The sequence below is a fragment of the Danio aesculapii genome, chromosome 7 (assembly GCF_903798145.1).
Source record: "Danio aesculapii chromosome 7, fDanAes4.1, whole genome shotgun sequence".
NCBI lineage: Eukaryota > Metazoa > Chordata > Actinopteri > Cypriniformes > Danionidae > Danio > Danio aesculapii.
In genome coordinates this window covers 57,167,147-57,188,468 of record NC_079441.1, presented here as the reverse complement: position 1 = coordinate 57,188,468, position 21,322 = coordinate 57,167,147, and the positions used below count along the sequence as shown (strand labels likewise).

General features: G+C 36.6%; 1 protein-coding gene across 2 annotated transcripts; it reads right to left on the bottom strand.

Moving 5' to 3' along the window:
• Positions 1-25: 25 nt before the first annotated feature.
• On the bottom strand, positions 26-21,069 carry hspa12b (heat shock protein 12B). 2 transcript variants are annotated; one of them, XM_056462245.1, is made up of 14 exons: positions 20,689-21,069; positions 16,656-16,868; positions 16,401-16,472; positions 14,959-15,053; positions 13,489-13,613; positions 13,220-13,406; positions 12,106-12,210; positions 10,939-11,055; positions 9,004-9,181; positions 5,999-6,085; positions 4,219-4,323; positions 2,014-2,272; positions 1,829-1,932; positions 26-1,746 (listed from the first exon to the last, which is right to left on the bottom strand). In XM_056462245.1, exons 3-14 carry the CDS (start codon positions 16,444-16,446, stop codon positions 1,079-1,081), a joined length of 2,076 nt encoding a protein of 691 aa, XP_056318220.1. In that variant the 5' UTR covers positions 16,447-16,472; positions 16,656-16,868; positions 20,689-21,069; the 3' UTR covers positions 26-1,078. The 2 variants fall into 2 exon arrangements, with proteins under 2 accessions (XP_056318220.1, XP_056318219.1); XM_056462244.1 differs by lacking the exon at positions 16,656-16,868.
• Positions 21,070-21,322: the final 253 nt, after the last annotated feature.

Genomic DNA, 21,322 nt, shown 5'->3' with positions numbered 1-21,322 from the left:
TGAAGGCTGTATTTATCAGAAAACATTTGAAAACAAACTTGTTTTTTTAATTTGCAGGCACTGTGAGTAGTACACAAATATTTCACAGTATGTCATAAAATAAACTCAAAACGGTTTTAGGGCTTTACTTCAACATGGTGTCATTTATCCTAGCTCAACAGTATATTTTTTAATCTTTAATGCAGGATAATGGGAAAAAGTAATTTCAATATTCTTACCTCCTAGAATGATGAAAAGCCAACATTGCTTCGTTATAAAAGACTAATATGACAAATGTTGGTGAAGCATTGAGAGGTAGTGTTCATAAGCTTGTACTTTGTTTTAACAAACAAAAAGTTTCTTTGGTGCAAGTATACCACTAGGCAGGCTATAAGTTTACATTAAAAATTGGCAATTATGTAGCTGTTTTGTACCTATGCAGGAAATTGGAAAATGATTTGAAACTGCGTTTCACATTTAACCAATGTCCTTCATTCTAAATGATCAGTTCCACTTTTTACCTCTAGGTGGTGCAACAATTTATTAAAACATTTGACTTGAAAAGTACTTTGTATTGTGTTATACAATTTATGCTTACAAAAATAAATGACTATTTTATAAAACTATTTAAATACTAGGTGTCTGTTTGAGTGTTTTGTTGATATCACCACGGGCAATAACATAATTGTTAGTAGTTCCTCTGAATTAAATCAATAGGAAATCTATTTACAGAAATAGTGGCAAAAAACTCAGGTATATATATATATATATATATATATATAATCTACTCAGAACAGTCTAGCATATTAAAAAGTTATTCAAAATTGTCCTAAGAAAAGAATGGGTGTTTAAAATAGTTTTTAGGACACATTTGATGTTTGTTTCACTGACAATTTAGATGCCAAAGTCTACTGTACGCTTAAAAGTCTACTGTACGCTCATAGTTGGTGTGTTGCATTAAGAAAGTTAATCCAGTAACATTTCAGATTATCCTTCAGTACTTCAGTTTTACCATCGGCCTTAGGTGACCTCAAAGCTATTATTTCTATTATAATCGATGAGATTGTATGGGGTAAACCCCTCGCATTCCACAATAGAATTAGTTGGACAAGAAGTCAATTGATGCCCGCACTTGTCGGCCAGTTGCCACATCAACAGCTGTGACTTTGATCTCAGTGTCACCAAACTGCATGGTAGTGCGAATCTCCCTGCGTTCAAATGCTGATCCTTTATTGTTATCACCAGTGCTACCGGAAGCTTCCCCTAACTCGAGCAGATCTAGCGTGATGGCACCACACTTCCTCACCCCAGGGTCGGTAATATAGGTTATGTCATCAGTGTCGCTGCAGTAGATGTTGATGATGATCTTCCTTTGACCCATCCTTGCGGGAGTGTAGCTCCGCCTCACAACCTCACCCAAGGCCACAGATTGATCAACACTTACAAAGCGGTCCAGGATGTCAGTGCACCATTCTCTTCCATCCTTGATGAGTAGCTTATCATGAGGGTGTCTTCCTTCCACAAAGCGGTTCAAAACCCCAACGCCATAAATTAACGGACAACGGCGTACTCTGACAACAGTGGGGTCTAGACCAAAAAGGACTGCACCCTTCAAGATGGTTAGACCTACATCATGTGGAATTATTATACGGCAGTTTCGCCCAAGTGTATTCTGGATTGCCCGTTGAAGCATGGGTGACTCTGCAAATCCTCCAACCAAGAAGAGAAAACGGACACCCTTAACTTCTTCCTTCTGCATCAGGTTCTCTGGTAGGATGATAGAAATTTGATGTCAGATAATTACCTACTGATCCCTGGCTTGGTTTGTGTTTTAGAGAATAGTCCTTACCAATATGTTTTATGATATCGTTGATGGTCGGCTGAAAAAGGTCGTTCGTGGCCTCCATAGAGAGTCTCAGCATCCCTTGAGATGACCACTTTATAAAATTCATACTGATCAAAACATTACACAAAGTTAAAACATACTTTTAAAGACATGTTTTAGCAAAAAATACCTCAATGAGTAAGACATACTTGCTCTTGCGCAGGGCAGTTTCCACACTCTGGCCCCGGTGTTGCTTGTAGAAGTCAATGAAGGAGAAGGGCAGTGAGATGTTAAAAGTGTTGGCGCTGCCAGGAGCTGCTGTACGCTTGCGGGCTTCAAATGCAATAGTGAGATCTACCCAAGCAGCTGGACGTTTAGCTTTAAAACTGTCGATGAAGTCTGTCCCAAAGATTTGGCACAACATTGTCTCAAAGGCAAGATCCACACCAACTGCACCATAAGGACCCCCTGAAAGACAAGAATGTTAGTGTATCATTTAAATTTGTTTATATGCCACTTGATTTGCATAATAGTTTTTAAAGTGCCTCGGGATATTTTCAAATGATCTGGAATAATGATTACCAGAATTATCTTAAGCTTAAAACATTTTTCAGGACTGGAGTGAAAAGAAAGGACATGGCTGAAGTGAACTCTTAAGAATAACCAGTTTTGATTTTATATCAACTATATCAATGTGCTCCTGATGTGTTGATCTTGGAAAAGTATTAATAAAAATGTCTTTAAATCAAAGAGAACTGGATCAGTTAAAAATATTGAATAAACCACAACTACAGAGCACCAAGTCTAATTATTTTTCCAACCATCAGTGTCTAAACTTGATTCTGGCGGGTCACTTATTTGTAGAGAATATCTCTAACACCACAGCCTATTTCTCAGAGTAATTCTAAGTATCTCAATTAGTTTTTTTTCAAGTTAGGGCTGGAACTAAACTTTCCTAAAGCACATCCTTGTAGTCTTGAATAAGTATTGCACAATTCTATACTAAATGTATCCATACAAACATTTCCTTATTATTTTCCCCGGACACACTTATCATTTACATGCACTTGTGGACTTGCATTGGTCCTTGTGTGGGTGTGAAGTCTGCACAACTGTATATCCTATTGTCATTTTAGTTGCAAGAAGGCTGCTTATGAGTGCTTAATGTTTTTAAGAGTACACATTTATGCAGGCATCATAAAAAACACTACTTGGTGGTTGGCGCAGTGCTGTTTCCAAAGAGTGGACTCTGACATGGACAAGAGATCACAACTGAGACAGAGTTGTAGTCTAAGTATATGTCTGGTTTTACCTCCTCTATTTAGATTAGAATTTAAAGGGCACCTGTGATAAAAATCAATTTTTGCAACTGTGCGTAGGTATATTGGAGTGATATAAAGACAATAAGTCTTTTTTTTACATTTTCCTGACATTAAAATAGGGTCCAAATCCCTTCCATTTTGAGGCCCACCACAACACGCGGTAGGAACATGGTTTTCCCCAATCACCGAATTGACTGACAGCCACGTATAAGTCACACACAGTGTGTGTGTATCTCTGTAGTAACGCGTATAATCATATCAACAAGACAGGACGTGCACAAAGCAACTGGCATTAAAAGATCTGTTCAGCTCTCTGTGACCATCTGCACCTCAAGAATGAGTTTTATAAGTTTAAAAAAGTTTGTACTAAAGAAAAGACATTAAAATCGCTCTGTAATTCATCACCAAAAGCGCATGTCAGTACAATTATAAAAGAAGACGCTTCAATCCCGGTTTGTGGATATTAAATCAGGTTTATTCTGTACAATATCATGATTGATATCCATACAGCAGTGTCTTTCAATGTGTATCGTCAAATTTGCTGAGCAAAAACAGCACAAAGTTAAACATATGTATGTGTGTGACTTATCGATGCAGAAAAGCTTGAATTAACTCCACAACAAATACATCAAATAACCATTGGGAACGTTCTTACTGTAGTAAAGGAAATCTGATTCATTCTTGTCGGTCACTGTGCTGTTTATCTATGTGAGACGCATCAGAGCAATAGAGATCTGAGGAAAGGGAGTGGTGGGTGGGGAGAACTAGCTCATTTGCATTACAGGCACTGGCAACAAAAATAGCTACAGTGTCCTAACAGCTCAAATTTTCCATATTAAGCAAGGTATAATAAATAATCTTATGGGTGTTTTTATCTGAAACTTTAAAGACACATTCTGGAGACACAAAAGACTTATCTTAAATCTTGAAAAAGGGGTAAAATAAGTGCACTTTAAATAATCATCACTACTATCATCATTTCTTTGTCCTGATAATATTTAAAAGCAAGATCATTCATATTTAAAGATGTAGTTTTATCAGGGAACTCAAGTGGTTGTAAATTTGGTGGAGTTTGTTGTGTTTTCCACTAACCTGAGGCTTTGTAAAGCTCTTTCAGAGTGCCCTGTGTCTGCTCAATCTGATGCACCGTCAAATCCACAGTCCCACCTCCACAGTCAGCTACAATGTACCGGTCACCTTTGAAAACACAAATCATTCATTTTGCATTAGCTCAGACAAGCCTCGTAATCAAGCTCTGCTATCAGTTGATTTGAAAATTAAAAACAAATCCCCTATCGGCTGATACAACTTCCATCAGTCAATTGGCTTAAGAAGGAACATTACTGTTCATCACTGCATGCTGCTTCCTCTGCTAGCTGCTTTGTGACCCGCATCCTCACCAGCTCATTCTTAGGCAGTTGTGTCCTAATGGTTAGTTATTTTGACTTGTAACCCAAAGGTTGCTGGTTAGAGTCCCAGTTCCCGAAAGGAATCGAAGCTGGGGGGAGTGAATGAATCACACTCTCTCCATCTCGATATGGGGCTGAGGTGCCCTTGAGCACAATACCTATCTGACACCTAATTGCTCTCCGGGGGCTGGCCAGCTGTATGCTCACAGTTTGTGTTTGATTGTGTGTGTCTGTGTGTGGGTGTGCACTTGGATGGGTTAAAAGCAGAGGACCAATTTTGAGTACTTGACAAAGCTCATTTAATTTTAATTTTAACTTGTGCTGACGTAAACAATGTCAGACAATTGTCATTGTTGCTTGCTCTGTTTGTTATATATTATTTTGCAGCTATATTTCTGTCTTAGCCGCCTGCATAAAGCTTTCAAAATGGACAGGGAATTTAGAACAGAACCATACTGTCAAATGCCATTTTGAAATAAACAAATAAATTTAAAGTAAGTTAAAGCTTGTCTGTTGTTTCATTTTGACTTTAGAGGACCTGACTGAATTTAATTTCAACCTAAGGCTCTTGAATGCTTAATAATTGTCTCCAGATTTTTAAAGCAACAGGACATGTTTAAATAAAACCCATGTTCTTCTCTCTCTGACCTGCTGCAATCAGGAAGATCTACCAAACAGCCTTCAGACTTGTATAATACAATCTGAGATAAGTGTCTTATCCTGACTCCTGCCAACTTACTTTTCTTAACTACACAGGAGAGAGGAAAGCATGTTCCTTGTTTGCTTACAGTGGCATAATAACTGTGTTTCATGGAAAATAGCCTCCTTTTGTATGCATGTTTTTGCTATTAAGAACTGCAAGAGACTATGAGAAACTGAAGGAGATTTGTATAGTGTAAGTTAGATTGCAATAAACTCTCAATCCCCCTCTCTCCGGGAAACATCTGGCGCTAAAGATCTGATTATTTTGACCCTGCACCTTGTCATTGTGCCAGTCATGCTGAGCACTGCACGCACGCACACACTGCAGGCATAAGTTTAAACTATTCAGCTTGTAATAACATACGCACCATTGCTCCATAATGAGGGTCTCTTGGAAATCTGCACAGCAATTAGAGTCATATAAACAACACAATATGCACATATGGAACAAGAATAGAAATCTTGACATTTTTCTATTTTGCTGATCAATGATTCGATTATTCACCAACAAAAGACTTCCATGTGTCATTATTAAAACATCTTCCCATTTAATTTATTACAGTATCTCTATGGCCTGCATAGGATGCTTACAGGATGTCTGTAGATGTCTTTACAGTCTGTGTATTTATTTACTGATTGATTGATTTTGTTGTTGTTATTATAACTATTTTATGTAAAAACTTTAATAAAGTTATTTAAAACAATAAAGGTATAGTGCCTGTAATCACTTAAATGGATACATTTGCATCGGTTTCACTCACCTGTCTGCATCTCAGACCACAATTCTCCAGTACCACTCTCCACCAGAAAAGTTCGGCTATGTCTGGCTCTGCGGAGCTGCTCACGGGCTGAAAAACACATTGGTTTTACTTAATTTAAAAATCACTCTCACAAGGGGAGTATTAAATCAAATCCATATCTCTTAGAGTCAATAAAACATGAAAGAGAGGAGAGATTGCAGATACCTGGACAGATAATAAAGTTCAAACCCTGATTTAATGAACATTGTAATGTTTCAATGTTTCTTCTTGATGTGAGAAATATTACATAAGGCATTGCTCTTATACCAAATAAAACAAGCTTTTTTCAAGGCTGTAGTTTTACATTGGGCGCGTTTAGTGAATAATGACCTGCTAAACTAAGAATAATCTGTGTTTCCCTACTGGGGCTTTTAAGGCAGTACTGGATGCCATATTTCCAGAGGAACTCATTTTATAGACTGAATTACTTCAAACATTTCCTTTCAGGTAGTTTGTGAATGCTAGAGCATATGGACATGCTGCTAAATATTCCCACAGCTTGCAGCAAACACAGAAAAGATAATTTATTGTAACTTCTATGGGAGCAATCTAGAACCAATTGCAATATAAAACAGCATTTTAACAAGACAAAGACAAAAAAAAGGAAAAAAAGGAAAACAAACCCAATTTATTTACTTTGACCTGAACTTTAACTACAAAACCCAAACAATGAATTATGTAATCTTTAATTTAGATGACAGGGCAAAAACCGACCAGGTAGATACAGTATAAGCATTATTATATATTTGAGGTACAGTATTTTAAGATTTGAAGTGTCTGTATGTGATGAATAAAACAACAAAATTACATAAAATATATTACAAGTCATTTCAAAGCTATAAAGAAATGGCAAAGAAAATCCGGTTTATTTAGACAGACTAATATGAAACATGAAAAAAAAAAAGATTTGTCTAAAAGTGCAGACAAAAAGAAAAATTCTGCAAGGCATAATTGTGCTGAAACCGAAGTATATGTCCATTAGTGTAATGAGTCAGAGTAAAACAAGGTTGAGGATCCAAATGCAGCTTATTAAGAGAATTATCAGGCAGGCAAAAGGTCAAAACAGGGACAGACAGGAGCATAAAGATAATCAAAAGGATAGAAACAGAAGCACTGAAACAGAGCAATTGTTTTATTTACTAACATGACTTATTTTTATTTATATTAAATTTGTTTATCTAACCCTGTATTATGTTATATTATGTTTCCATTTTTAGCCCCTTCACTTTTCTCAATTGGTGATGATTGTTCCTTGCAACTGGCTTGCTTGGTTCGAGGCTTGTGGAGCTGTGTGGATGGATTTGCTCTTCAGTGTTTGGACTTTCAGCAGTGAAAATTAAACCACACTGAAGTGAACTAAACTGAACTTCAACTCTGAAAACTGAACTGACACAGTTTCACTTTACTAGAACTTCTATGTTAAGCTGCTACGACACGATCTACATTGTAAAAGCGCTGTAGAAATAAAAATGAATTGAATTGAATTTAATATTATATAAAAAATAAATAAAACCTATACACTACATGGTCACTGTTGAACTCATATCCCAGTAGGTATTCTGTCTTTATTTTTCTTATCTTTCTCCTTAAGATATTCTATTAGTTTGTTCCTCTCTTCTCAATACTTTAAACACTCATATAGTACATGCGCAATTGTTTCTTTTACATCACAAGAACTGCATAGTCCATTATCATGTTCACCAATTTAAAACTAGAGAATCATTCAGCCCAGTAGTATGCCCCAGTCTCTGTCTGGTAATTACAGTAAAGAGTGTGTGTGTGAATGAGACATCTTTATAGTACTAGTAATCAGTCTAGTTGTGTATGTCTGATCGGGGAAATCAGGAACTGTTGTGTGAGTGCAAAGACTTCTAGGAGTTGTACTTCATATAGTGGCACATGTGTAGTTCTTCAGCGATCTGCACAGGTTAGATCACTGGTGATCGTGACAATTACTTTGTGTGTTCGTAATTGTGTGGCTGTAAATATTTTCCAGCCGATTGATGCATGGATGATATCAAAGCCATCAGTTCCCCAGAGATTTTCATATGGGGGTTTAAAATGAGGATATTCGATTAATGAGTTAATTAATAAATGCATAAAATCACACCCCAAACATCATTAGCTGTATATTGAAAACAACACAAAACAACAACAACAACAACAACAAAACATAATGAAGGTGTATCAAATTAACTTCAGTTATTTTTGCCATAGATGTTATTTTACTACTAAATTGTAACAAAAAAAAAAAAATATTTAAAAGAATATGAGATTTGACTTTACTATAAAATGACTATATTACAAAACATGCATTGGGAGATTTTATTTAAGATAAGACCAAGCAAGCAAGTAAAAACACAAAAGAACAAAAAGGATTATCCAGGGAACTAGTGCAAGCAGTCCAAAGGAGGCTGAGCTCATGATCCACAGCACCTTGTTTCAATTATAACATGAAAAAAGTGTGTATGAGTGTACATTTACATTTTGGTTTAAATGTAAAAGCAAGAATGAACAATAGTGTCTACAGTGCTTTATTTGTGTTGTATATAAATGTGAAAAGAGCCCCATTTTATATTTTGTTAAGAACTGATAACAACATCAGTGTCCATCTTTCAAAGAGGTTTTTGCAGCTCTGTGATCTCAGGGGCACTCTAAACTCTAAAGAAAATGTGATCTTGTGTTTCCGTTTTAACCCAAACCACATGCTTTTGTAGTTGTTAAGACTCACTTGGATCTGAATCAGTCTTACTCTGATCTAACTATCCTGCATGCATGAACCCACACAAAACAAAAACAGCACTCTATTTCCAAAGGATAAAAGATGACCCGGTATTCCCCATGCTTAAATCATGGTTCCTATTCAATGTTTATAGAGAACTGTAATAAACAAAGCAAAATATTTCCAGTGAACAATCTCAGAGTAAGTTCTAATGCTAATCTGTTTAGAAAAGATCTTGTCTTACCTTGTCTAAAACTGGAATCAAAGGGATGGGACCCGTCTACATCAAAACCATTAGTTACTGGACGTTGGCTTAGGTCAGTGATCTGGTGAAGTCGCAGCTTCCTGCAGTAGATTGATGCAGCCTCTGGTTCAAGAGCTATAAGAAGCTGCTCAGGACAATCTGGAGGAACTAAGCCTGCCTAAAAGAAATAAACATGTAGAGCCCTAATTTTACAGTGTATGAGTAAATATTGAGTAACTTCAACAGTTATGATCTCAACAGTTCAGTATGAGCTATTTTCCAGACTGTTTAGATCCTGAATGAATCAGTACTCTGAACAAATCAATTAGATAAATAGAACAGTTTAATAACTGACACTTAAGAACAGTTGCAATCTGGTAGTATTTAAAAAAAATTGGATGAATAAAAAAATATATGGCTCAATCATTGAATGGTTCTTCAATAAAGACATTAGTTGACACCAACTGGAATAACATAGTTATTGAAAGACATTGAAAGAGTGGCCAAAAAAAGCTGTCAAAAACCACTGAAAAAAATACAAGATGGGACAACACCCTAGCAACAGGCAAACAATATTGTAGAAAAATTTAGAGCACTTTAGCAGCTGCATAATCATAAACTGGCAAACTTTATGTTCAAGCACTTTTCATACTTAAATCATGAACTTGTAAACATGAACATATTCCATCTGTAAAGTGTAATATTTCAAAACCAAATATAAAAATACAAATATGAACAGCAGCTCTGCACAGGAAGTTTGGCCAGAAAAAAAATGGTCATGCCCAACTGAGCCTGGTTTCTCTCGGTTTTTTTCCTTCACTTTCGTCAATTGCACTGAAAAAAGTTGAATTTAAACAAACAAATTAAATTTAGCAATGTTCAACTTACTTTGTTTAAATTCAGCCCAAATAAATTGTTTGCAATCCCTTAACTTAAAAAAAATAGTACATCCAATGAATAATTTTTAAATCATTTTTTTTTTCAGTGTGGCGAAGTTTGTTCCTCACCACTGTAGCCATTGGCTAGCATGGTTATAGGATTTGTGGAGCTGCGCATTGGTGGATTTGCTCTTCAGTGTTTGGACTTTCAGCAGTGAAAATTAAACCACATTAAACTGAGATAAACTGAACTTACACTCTGAAAACTGGACTGGCAGTTTCAGTTTACTAGAACCTAAACTGCTTTGACACAGTCTACATTGTAAAAGCGCTATAGAAATAAAGATTAATTGAATTGAACAAAACCTTGTCCCCATGTCCACTGTACAGCTACATGGTAACCAAGAAAACAGAACAAAAGGTCTAGGTACAATGTTAAAGCATCAGTACGCTGCCCCTCTTGGCCATGGAGTTATGATGGAAGGTGGTGGGCTGCCTTGTTCCCCCTTTTTTGCCTGGCTGGGACAGGCGTGGTTTCCTGTCTTTGTGTGCCGGTCTCTTGCATTGTTTAACCTCTGTAACATTGCAAAGAGGAAATTAACCTCAACCTGCATTGCTTTTAGTGAGGTAGAATTTTAAAACCAAGGCTACAGTTCTGGCTGAGCAGATGGTACTGATACAATCAACAGCATTTGTCTTTGAACTAAAGTCCATGCACTGATGATTGTTGTATGGTCTTAGACATGCCTAGTGTGCCAAACATGTCTGTGGTTGATTTCTTAGTGTGTTGCTCATAGGGAGAACTTTATTCACTCAGGCAATCACACACATATGTAATGGATATCAGTTTTGGTCCTTTTGACACACTGTTTCACGTACGCATATTTCCTGAACTGCAATGGGGGCTGCAGGATATCACATTCAGTGTGGGAGTGGGAATTTGTGTATGTGTGCATGGGAGAAGAAAGGGAAAGAGAAAGAGATGGTGTGTATTGGAAAATATGTCATTTTGGGGTTTGCGGTGAACACTGGTCTCAGATCAGTTGTGCTGCATTACCAGATATGCAGCTTCACGCATGAACTGTTTGGCTGGCTGCCTCCACACAGCAGGAACAGTGATGACCCACCGTACTTCGTTACCTTCCAACACAGAGGAGGACTGGTCCTTCACCTCCTAAAAAAACACACACACACAAACACATAGAGACAAACATTACAATGTTTCCTACACCTAAACTAAATTGCACAGATTTCCATCATTTTCATGTTTATTAGTTATCGATACTTTCTTTTTTCCACTTCACTACATAGGCCACATTCATGACCTTCATGACTGGAGGTTTTGGAGGAAATCTCCAAGGTCGTCAGGGGCTCCAGAAAGTAGTTGGAAGTAGATTTGGGTCCAGCTAAGAATGACTACTGGCCTAGAACCTCCATCAACCTTTACTGTTTACAGGGAACTTGGCATGTTCTTAATTGAGTGATGGAAAAGAGCACAGTGAAAGATATGGTCTAAAACCACTGCACTGCTCAAAATTACACTGGTTTTGTCTGGCTGTAGTGAGTGGAATGGGCCCAAGAGCCATTGGAGTGGAGTCAGGCTGGTGGTGCGAATGGCACTCAATGTTTGAGTATTGCTTGTGTTTAAGCGGCAGTGATTCGTGTTTGTTTTATTGTTAAATGTTCAAAATGTTCACCGTTCCCACATCATTCTAGAACTGGGATTTTTAACTGTTTCACTGTCCCTAGAGGGAGATTTATAAACTAAAACAGTAACAGCACTGAAACAAATGTGATTCAGAAACAAATATTCAAAACATTCTTAGTCAAATACCAGATACCAAAAAACTAAAAGAATTAAATGAAATGAAATTAAACATGATCAATGTTCATAAAACAAGTACCAACAAAAGGCAACAGGTGCTAACTGGAATTATTTCACACTAAATCAAGGGTGTCCAAACTCAGTCCTGGAGGGCCGATGTGCTGCAGATTTTATCTCCAACTTGCTTCAACACACCTGCAAGTATGTTTCTAGAAAGCCTAGTAAGAGCTTGATTAGGTAGCCCAGGTGTGTCTGATTGGGGTTGGAACTAAACGTTGCAGGACACTGGCCCTCCAGGCACCCCTTCACTAAATGATCAAATGATCCAATAAAGTATATGTTGGTGTTCGTTGGCATTTGTCAGTGCAGCACACATTTTTTTTGTGTGCATATATTCACCTTTAAAGCATGTTCTCGGAAGAACCTCAAGGCATGAGCAAACACCTCAATGGCCTGCACTCTCCTTCCACTAACAGACTTCAGCTCAGTCTCCATAGTGAGATCCTATAGAAAACCCAGAAAATGTGCTGTAAAAAGATTTCTATTGTCCTCTTTAGACAGACAGTAAATGTGTTGTTTTTTTTCACAGCATTGATATCTTATGACCAATGCTTAATCACCCTAATGCCAAGTTGCTGCATTAATTTAGCCCCGATTTTGACTCGCCAACAGGTTTTGAGAAATCACCAACAAATGCCCAAAATCACAGGCAAATCAGTGCTCGTAACAATCAAACAGTGTGAACTATCAAAGACGCGATCTGAGTCGTCAACATCCATGAGATATTTGGCATGCTAAATATCTGGACCTGTCGGCGATTAAAAATCTTGCAGTGTAAAATGTATTTTGATTGAAAATAACATCAGCGATCACCTATAGCCAATGAGAGAGCAGCATCTACTAGTATGGGTATCTGCAGGCCAGTGGGAGGTTGGAAAAGAAGTTAAAAGTGCACATTTTTGGTCTATTTAGACCCAAGAACTGAAGGGAAATCTAGTGTAAATTTGGCAGCAGCACCTGTTTCTGTTTGATGTGTCATCTGAGCAATAACACAAACAGGTCAAAAAAAAAAAGTTTGAGAAAAATTGCTAATTCTATTCAAAACCCAGGTGAGCAAAATAAGTTCATTTTCTACCCCACTAAAGGCTTCTTTCTCATTATGTAGTTAATAACAAAAGATATACTACGTGACCTCATGTTGTTTCCATGTCACAACTCGTGTGTGTTTGGTTGTAAGACGTAGCCTAGTTTGTGGGCCGAAACCAAGTTGTTGGCGATTCTTCCTATTGTAAAGCCATGTAGTATGAAACCCCCTGTCGCTGATCCATCCTACAGTGTAAACACAGCACCGACAAAAGGCTACCCCAGATAGTAATGCAGTGTGAAAACATCTGACACGACTACTTTGAATATCATGCAGTCTGAACTGGGCATAAACTGAGCAACTATACTTATATTATTATTAAAAAGAGAAAAGAAAACATAGTCAATATGTAATATATGTTTAGTTTACACTTGTGCTGTGGATTTTCATTTTGAATTTGTCAAAGTAGAGCCAGTGTCTGGCCTCCTCTGGGTCAAGGTCATGATAACTGTCTCGAGCTGCAAAGCCAAAACTGTGAAACCGGAGGTCAGGGGTCAGCAGAAGACAGGTTGGACTTTTCTGATTTGCTACACCAGGGTCTCCTCCCTCCCACCTTCTGTTAGAAAATATAAGGAGAAAAGTAATGGTAAGAAATTGGAGAGTGAGTTATAATGACTACAGGTTACAGACATAAATACCTCATCATATGAATGGTCTCAGGGTCTTCTATGAAACTGAAGGCATAGCCACTGGAGGTGGTGCCAAAATCTATTGCGACCACCACAGAAAATGGACGTGCCACACGTGGTCTAACTTCTGTTCTCTAGACAGAGAAAGAAAGAAAAACAAAGTAGGAAAAAAAAGAAAATAATGTTTTTGCATGATTGCTTTTTCAGAGGAGTGCCTTTACAAAAGGTTCTCTCCCCTGGTACGGAGAGTAACTGACTGCACCTTCTTCTATTCTCTTATCTCTTATAATTTCTATGACCTGAGTGTAAGCACAGCAGCCTGAAGTGTACCATTTATCATTTCTAGCTTATATTAGGTTCATTCACACACAACATTTTCACATTAAAAACGTGAGAGACTAGCATTAAAACTAAAGTCTCAAGACACTCTAAAAAGCATAACCTCACATCAATCGCACATAATTGATAAATCTGTTTGGTCCATATGAGCCACTTATAATTACACATATAATTGTGATCTTCTGGAATTAGGGGCACTTGCATCTGCACACAGTTGAAGTCAGAATTATTAGCCCCCCTGAATTATTAGCCCCCCTGTTTATTTTTTCCCCCAATTTCTGTTTAACGGAGAGGAGATTTTATCAGCACATTTCTAAACATAATAGTTTTAATAACTCATTTCTAATAACTGATTTATTTTATCTTTGCCATGATGATGAGTAAATAATATTTGACTAGATTTTTTTCAAGACACTTCTATACAGCTTAAAGTGACATTTAAAGGCTTAACTAGGTTAATTAGGTTAACTAGGCAGGTTAGGGTAATTCGGCAAGTTATTGTATAAGGATGGTTTGTGCTGTAGACTATCGAAAAAATATAGCTTAAAGGGGCTAATAATTTTGACCTTAAAATGGATTTTAAAAAATGCTTTTATTCTAGCCGAAATAAAACAAATAAGATTTTCTCCAGAAGAAAATATATTATCAGACATACTGTGAAAATGTCCTTGCTCTGTTAAACATTATTTGGGAAATATTTAAAAAAGAAAAAAAAAATTCAAAGGGGGCATATAATTCTGAATTCAATATGACGCATAATGCGGTACTTTAGTTTGTGACACAACTGAGTGCTTAAGAATTGTTTGAATATTTTTCGTCAGTTTTTCAGATCTGTCTTGTAAAATAGAAATTATATAATTCACTTCAGTAAAGATTGAAATGATTTCAAATTAAACGTTTTGTTATAGCACTGATTGCAGTGCATTTCGAATGGAGGATTATCTAATGATAGTGTCATTTTAAACTAGCTTACTGAGTGCTAAGTAAAGAAGCATAATTACATATCTCTGATGGTGCCACATCCTTTTTCAGCTTTACTGTAGTCTAAAGAACCTGATTTTAGCATTTAATCCAGGACTGAGGTCAGTGTTTATAAAGTGTTGCCGAAGGTGCATATTAAAGCAATGTGTCTGATCTTACCGGAGAGGGGGAGGGAGTAAGAGGTGTGATACTACACTCGTTTCTGGAAGGAGATGGAGAACCCGATGGAGATGTAGAGGCTAATTTATCTTCACCTTTATAAAAAAGAAAAAATGAGGGGTAGAGAAAGCAGAACTGAGTTGCTCAAATATTGTACTGAATACAAGATCAGGACTACATGTGAAAACTCAAGAGTGGCTGAGCAATTATGAGAATTCAGGAATCTCTAGAAAATTTCTTATTGGTTGTCTGGCATTTAAGGCAGACAGGCATGTTTTTGGTAACAACAAAATTTTCAATGGGATAGTTATTATGGCAAACTTTTTACAACACTATGGATCATGTAAGATTTCACAGCATTTTCTGAAAAACTAATTCCTTTGTATGCCAACTTTTCAAAGGAATAATCAACTTTTCAAAAGTATTTAGATTAAAAAAACTTTTATATGGATTGAAATAATTTTATATGTGCCTGTTGGAGTCGAATGCTAGCTTATCCAGTCAAATGTAATCTTATGTCAACATTATGTTGACATTTATTTCTCTGGAGAATCAAGTTGTGATAAAAAAAATGTGAAGCAAGGATTACCTGTTCTCAATGAGCTCATCAACATTATATTTATAACTTATAATACTTTTTACTCAGCATTCACATCTTGATGTCTCATATCTTTTTTTCGGTGCTGGCAATTTCAGCTGAGGAATTCCAAGAATTGTATAATCGCTGACATGTCAAATGTGTGCATGACATTTTCCAGGTCAAAATGAATTCCATGGCAACTCAGTGACCCTTTAATATGGTTGCTTTAATATTAATATGGTTGTCTTCAAACAAGCACACACTCAGGCATGGGAGGAATTCACTCAAGAGTATGACATGAATTTTATCAACATGATAAAACAGATATTCTCAAGAGTGCAGTGCATAGATAAGAGAGGGTCACACCCCTGTCCAGTATTGTTGATGGAACAGACAGGAATTACAGCAAAATTCCTGTGGAAATATATGTGGATGACCACAGGCTTCTATTTAGCTTTCCCCTTTCTCCTGTATATTTTTTCTCTATATTTTCTGATTTTCATAAATGTTCCTTAAGATATTCTACAGATATTATTTCTCATCCAAATCTTAAAGGGATAGTTCACAAAAAACATAAAATTCTGTCATCATTTTCTGCACTTGTCCCAAACCTGTTTCAGTTTCTTTCTTCTGTTGAACACAAATGAATACATGTTGAAAAAACATGTGACTTCCACAGTATTTGATTTTCCTATGGAATTAAATAGTTACCAGTTTCTAACATTCCACGGAATCTTCTTTTGTGTTCCACAGAAAAAAAAAAGAAACTTATAAAGGTTTGTAACCACACAGGAGTGAGTAAATAGAAAAATAAATCTCTTTAAGTACAGTATCAATTTGAATAAATTCAATGAAATGATACCTGGCACCCGTAGACTGTCGGTACTGAGTTGCAAGACATCTGCCATTGTAAATGTTACAGGGCTTCTACAGCCTAGGAGGAAAAACATAACACTGACTTATTTATTTTTGAGGTTTTATTCATTTTTCTTTTCATAATTTGTTGTTTGTCAGGATGTAGGCTTTAAACACTTAACCATTACATTTTTAATTGTATTTAATTTTCTATATATATATAACATAATGCAGTCCCATATTTACTGCATCATCCACAGACCTGTTTGCTTTGTATGCAAACTGAAGAGAGTCCAGTGAGGGTTCAGTGATGTCCTTCAGGTGGGCCAGCACCAGTTTTTCAAAAGACTTCATGACCACAGATGTTAGCGCCACCAGTCTGTAGTCATTTAGTCCTGTTAGTTTGGGTTTCTTAGGGATGGGGATGATGGTGGAGCATTTGAGGCAGGAGGGCACTTCACGCAGCTCCAGTGATCTGTTGAAGATCAGGGTGAAGATGGGGGCCAGTTGGTCAGCATAGGATTTTAAACAGGCGGTGTTATAAAATCTGGCCCTGGTGCTTTTTTCCTCTTCTGTTTCCATGTGTTAATGGTGGCGTGAAGAGCAGTTCGGAGTGGTTGTGGGGGGTTTTCTCAAACCGGCAGTAAAACTCATTCAGGTCATTTGCAAGTCGTTCGTTGTCTACAGTGCTGGGGTGTTCGTTGTCTACAGTGCTATATATATTTTATTATTGGCCTTTTTGCCTGTATTAAGTAGATAGGACAGTATTATAGACAGGAAGTGAAGTGGGAGAGAGACGGGGGTAAGGATTGGAAATGTCCTCGAGCTGGGATTCGAACTCAGGACGCTGTGAAGGGCTACTGGACCGTATGTCAGTGCTCTAACCATAATATTTTACTAGATATTTTTCAAGACACTTCTATACAGCTTAAAGTAACATTTAAAGGCTTAACTAGGTTAATTAGGTTAAATGGGCAAGTTAGGGTAATTAGCCAAGTCATTGTATAACGATGTTATGCAGACTATGGTGAAAAAAAATGCTTAAAGAGGCTAATAATTTTGACCTTAAAATGGTGTTTAAAAATTTAAAAACTGCTTTTATTCTTGCTGAAATAAAACAAATAAGACTTTCTCCAGAAGAAAAAATATTATCAGACATACTGTGAAAATGTCCTTGCTCTGTTGGGAATATGGGAAATATTTAAAAAAGAAAAACAAATTCAAAGGGGGGCTAATAATTCTGACTTCAACTGTATCAGAATATATATATAGAGAGATCCATTGTCCATTTAAGTGACATAAAACCACATAGAAAAGCTGTAATATCTTGGAATACAAATGCCCAAACATCATATACCATTACGTGTTAGTGGGTGTGTATTTTGTCACTTATGTTCACTAGATTTGAAGATTCCCAATGCTCTTGCTTGGGTTTGTTTTTCTAAACCAAATGATCTGTAACTGCAGATACAAAGTTTGCAAAAAAAAATTGTTATTCTGATCTTGCACAAGTACTACTCGACAATTTTGTCTTAATTAACAAAATATTGCTTTTAAAGTTATTTTATATTGTGAACACAGAGGAGAAAATAAAAATGGAAATTTTTTAAATTCAGCCTCATGCACCCCTAACACTAAAGTGTTTATTTCCTCCTTTGACCCCATTTTGGCTTGAAAGGATTGCCCAAAGGATAACAAAACACGTCATTTTGATATTGATGTGGCCAGTCAGCCGTAGAAAAATTTATAAATTCATAAAAAAAAAAACTAAATAAAAAAAATATTTTGTAATATATTTATATTATACTATTATATATATATATATATATATATATATATATATATATATATATATATATATATATATATATATATATATATATATATATATATATATATAGTGCATCCGGAAAGTATTCATAGCGCTTCACTTCTCCCACATTTTTTTATGTTGTGCCTTATTCCAAAATGGATTAAATTCATTTATTTCCTCAAAATTCTACACATAATACCCCATAATGACAATGTTTGGATTGACAGGATTGTCTCGAGACACAAGGCTAGGGAAGGTTACAGAAAAATTTCTGCTGCTCTGAAAGTTCCACTGTGCACAGTGGCCTCCATCATCCGTAAATGGAAGATGTTTGGAACCACCAGCACTCTTCCAGAGCTGGCCGGCCATCTAAGCTGAGTGATCGGGGGAGAAGGGCCTTTGTCAGAGAGGTGATCAATAACCCGATGGTCACTCTGTCTGAGCTCCAGCGTTCATCTGTGGAGAGAGGAGAACCTTACAGAAGGACAACCATCTGTGCAGCAATCCAGCAATCAGGCCTGTATGGTAGAATGGCCAAACGGAAGACACTCCCCACCTGGAATTTGCCAAAAGGCATCTGAAGGACTCTCAGAACAAAAGAAACAAAATTTTCTGGTCTGATGAGACTAAAATTTAACTCTTTGGAGTGAATGCCAGGCGTTATGTTTGGAGAAATCCAGGCACCGCTCATCACCAGGCTAATATGGTGGTGGCAGCATCATGCTGTGGGGATGTTTTTCAGCAGCAGGAACTGGAAGACTAGTTAGGATAGAGGACAATGACCCAAAGCACACCGCCAAAATATCAATGGAGTGGCTTTACAACAACTCTGTGAATGTTGGCCCAGCCAGAGCCCAGACACTAAATCCTATTGAACATCTTTGGAGAGATCTAAAAAAATGGCTGTACACCATCGCTTCCAACCTGATAGAGCTTGAGAGGTACTGGAAAGAGGGATGAGCAAAAATTCCCAAAGACAGGTGTGCCAAGCTTCATATTGGTGGCATCATATTCAAAAAGACTTGAGGCTGTAATTGCTGCAAAAGGTGGATCAACAAAAGTATTGAGCAAAGGCTAAATACTAATGTACAAGTGATTTTTCAGGTTTTTTATTTTTAGTAAATTTTCAAGAATTTCAAAAAAAATTTTTTTTTCACATTGTTATTATGGGGTATTGTGTGTAGAAATTAAAATAAATTATATATATATATATATATATATATATATATATATATATATATATATATATATATATATATATGTTTAATGCTAGAAGTTGTTTCATGTTTCAGTAACTCTAAATCTAATGCTCTCTCTCTCTCTCTCTCTCTCTCTCTCTCTCTCTCTCTCTCTCTCTCTCTCTCTCTCTCTCTCTCTCTCTCTCTCTCTCTCTCTGTCTCTCTCTGTCCTTCCTGTCCCTCTCTGTGTATGTGTGTGTGCAAGTTTTTACAAAAGTTAGAAAAGGTGGAGAGGGAGAGGCGAGGCCCTCCCTCGATGCTTGTTTTGTAAATGTATCTGACTGAAATACTTTCTCCAGATGCTCACTACTGGATTTAAGAACATAGAACCACATTTGGCATTGAGCACTTCATAGATCAAACATTTCTGCAACAAACATCATTTAGTTTATTTTGCAAATTATAAACACACTCACAAATTTAAAAGTATTTTTATAAATGATAAAAGCCAACTGAATTTGATTGATGCTGAATATACTGCCTCTGCATATGGTTTCAGCTACCAATTGACACGTTAGAAATTACATCAAAGAAGGATTTTGTCACAGAAAATATGATACTTCATTGAAAAGTGTCAATGTTTTTTTCTAAATGTTGTCCCTATGCACATTTTATAGAGATGACTTGTTGAGTTTTGCATTGAATCAATCTCTATAACATTTCATTAGTTTGACTTGTCTTTTTATAACTAAAAGCATAATTAAACTAAAACATATAAAACTACATATTATATTATATATTAAATACATTATGAATATATAAATTATGATATAAAAACAAAAATGTTAACATTGCATCAGTGATATTAATATTACACTGTACGTACAGTAGTACATCATCCATATTTATTCCATGTCCATCAGCAACTGTGAAATATTGTCAGTTGCTACTAAAAATCATTTTGATTTGTAATTCAGTTTGTTGAAACAACAAACTAACATCATTTATACTCAGAGGAAAATCTTCAATATCCACCCATTGGCAACAGTACAGCACAGTACCATTTGCTGAGGTCAGTTATGATGAAGTAGAGACCTTAATGCTATTACTTTAAATATGGCTAGACTAAAATCTCATTTGTCTTTTTATGGCAAACTAGTGCATCAAATAAATCACCCATTTCGGAAAGCCCCCATCACTCCCACTACTGTTTGTCACCACAGCCTAAAATGAAAAGACACTGCACCTGATATTAGTTCCATTAAACATTTCCCTAATATTTTACCATAAAAAATTATACTCACCCGATTAAGGATACTTGGAGTATAGTCCCTGATGTCCAAAGTTCCAAAAGGAATTGGATGTTTTAGTAGCAGATACTGAATTATGTTTGATTATACCGTTTTTCTAACAAAATTGTAGCTAAAACCTGAAAGGAGCAAATACATTGAAGGTTTGAATCAAGAGTTCAGGTCCAAAAAATATTCCAGGCACTTTCTGTTTCTATATCCCAGCGGTCAGTTCCTCATTTGCTGTGGAATGGCGGGGAGAATGTTTGAGAAAGCAGCACACACACACATACAGGGACTGGACATGAAGGCTGTTGTAGTGCAGGGGGAAGGAAGGGAAAGCTGACTTCATACTGACACAAATTCAATCAGTATTGGTGTGTGTGTGTGTGTGTTTGTTTCAAAGAGAGAGAGAGAGAGAGAGAGAGGTGGAGAGTATTTGGAGTGGCAGCATGCACTGATTAAGTCATTTGACCCCTCCTTCTTTTGTTCCCCCTCTTTTCGTCCTGCCCACCCCCTGCATCCAAATTTTCTTCCCTCTCAGCTTCTCTTCTAGCTCAGTCTTTTTTCTTTCCTTCCTGTTCTCTCTTTACTCTGTTTTATTTCTTGCCCTGCTCCTCTTTCTAACTCTAACAAAAATCTTTTGTAA

Bases quoted from the DNA above. Each gene is read 5' to 3' on its own strand.
- hspa12b (XM_056462245.1), bottom strand. From the start codon at position 16,446: ATGGCAGATGTCTTGCAACTCAGTACCGACAGTCTACGGGTGCCAG. The intron at 13,614-14,958 runs GTAAGATCAGAC...TTCTCTGTCTAG, and splicing joins TTACTCCCTCCCCCTCTCCG to AGAACAGAAGTTAGACCACG. The intron at 11,056-12,105 runs GTGAATATATGC...GTGTTTTTTTAG, and splicing joins TCCGAGAACATGCTTTAAAG to GAGGTGAAGGACCAGTCCTC.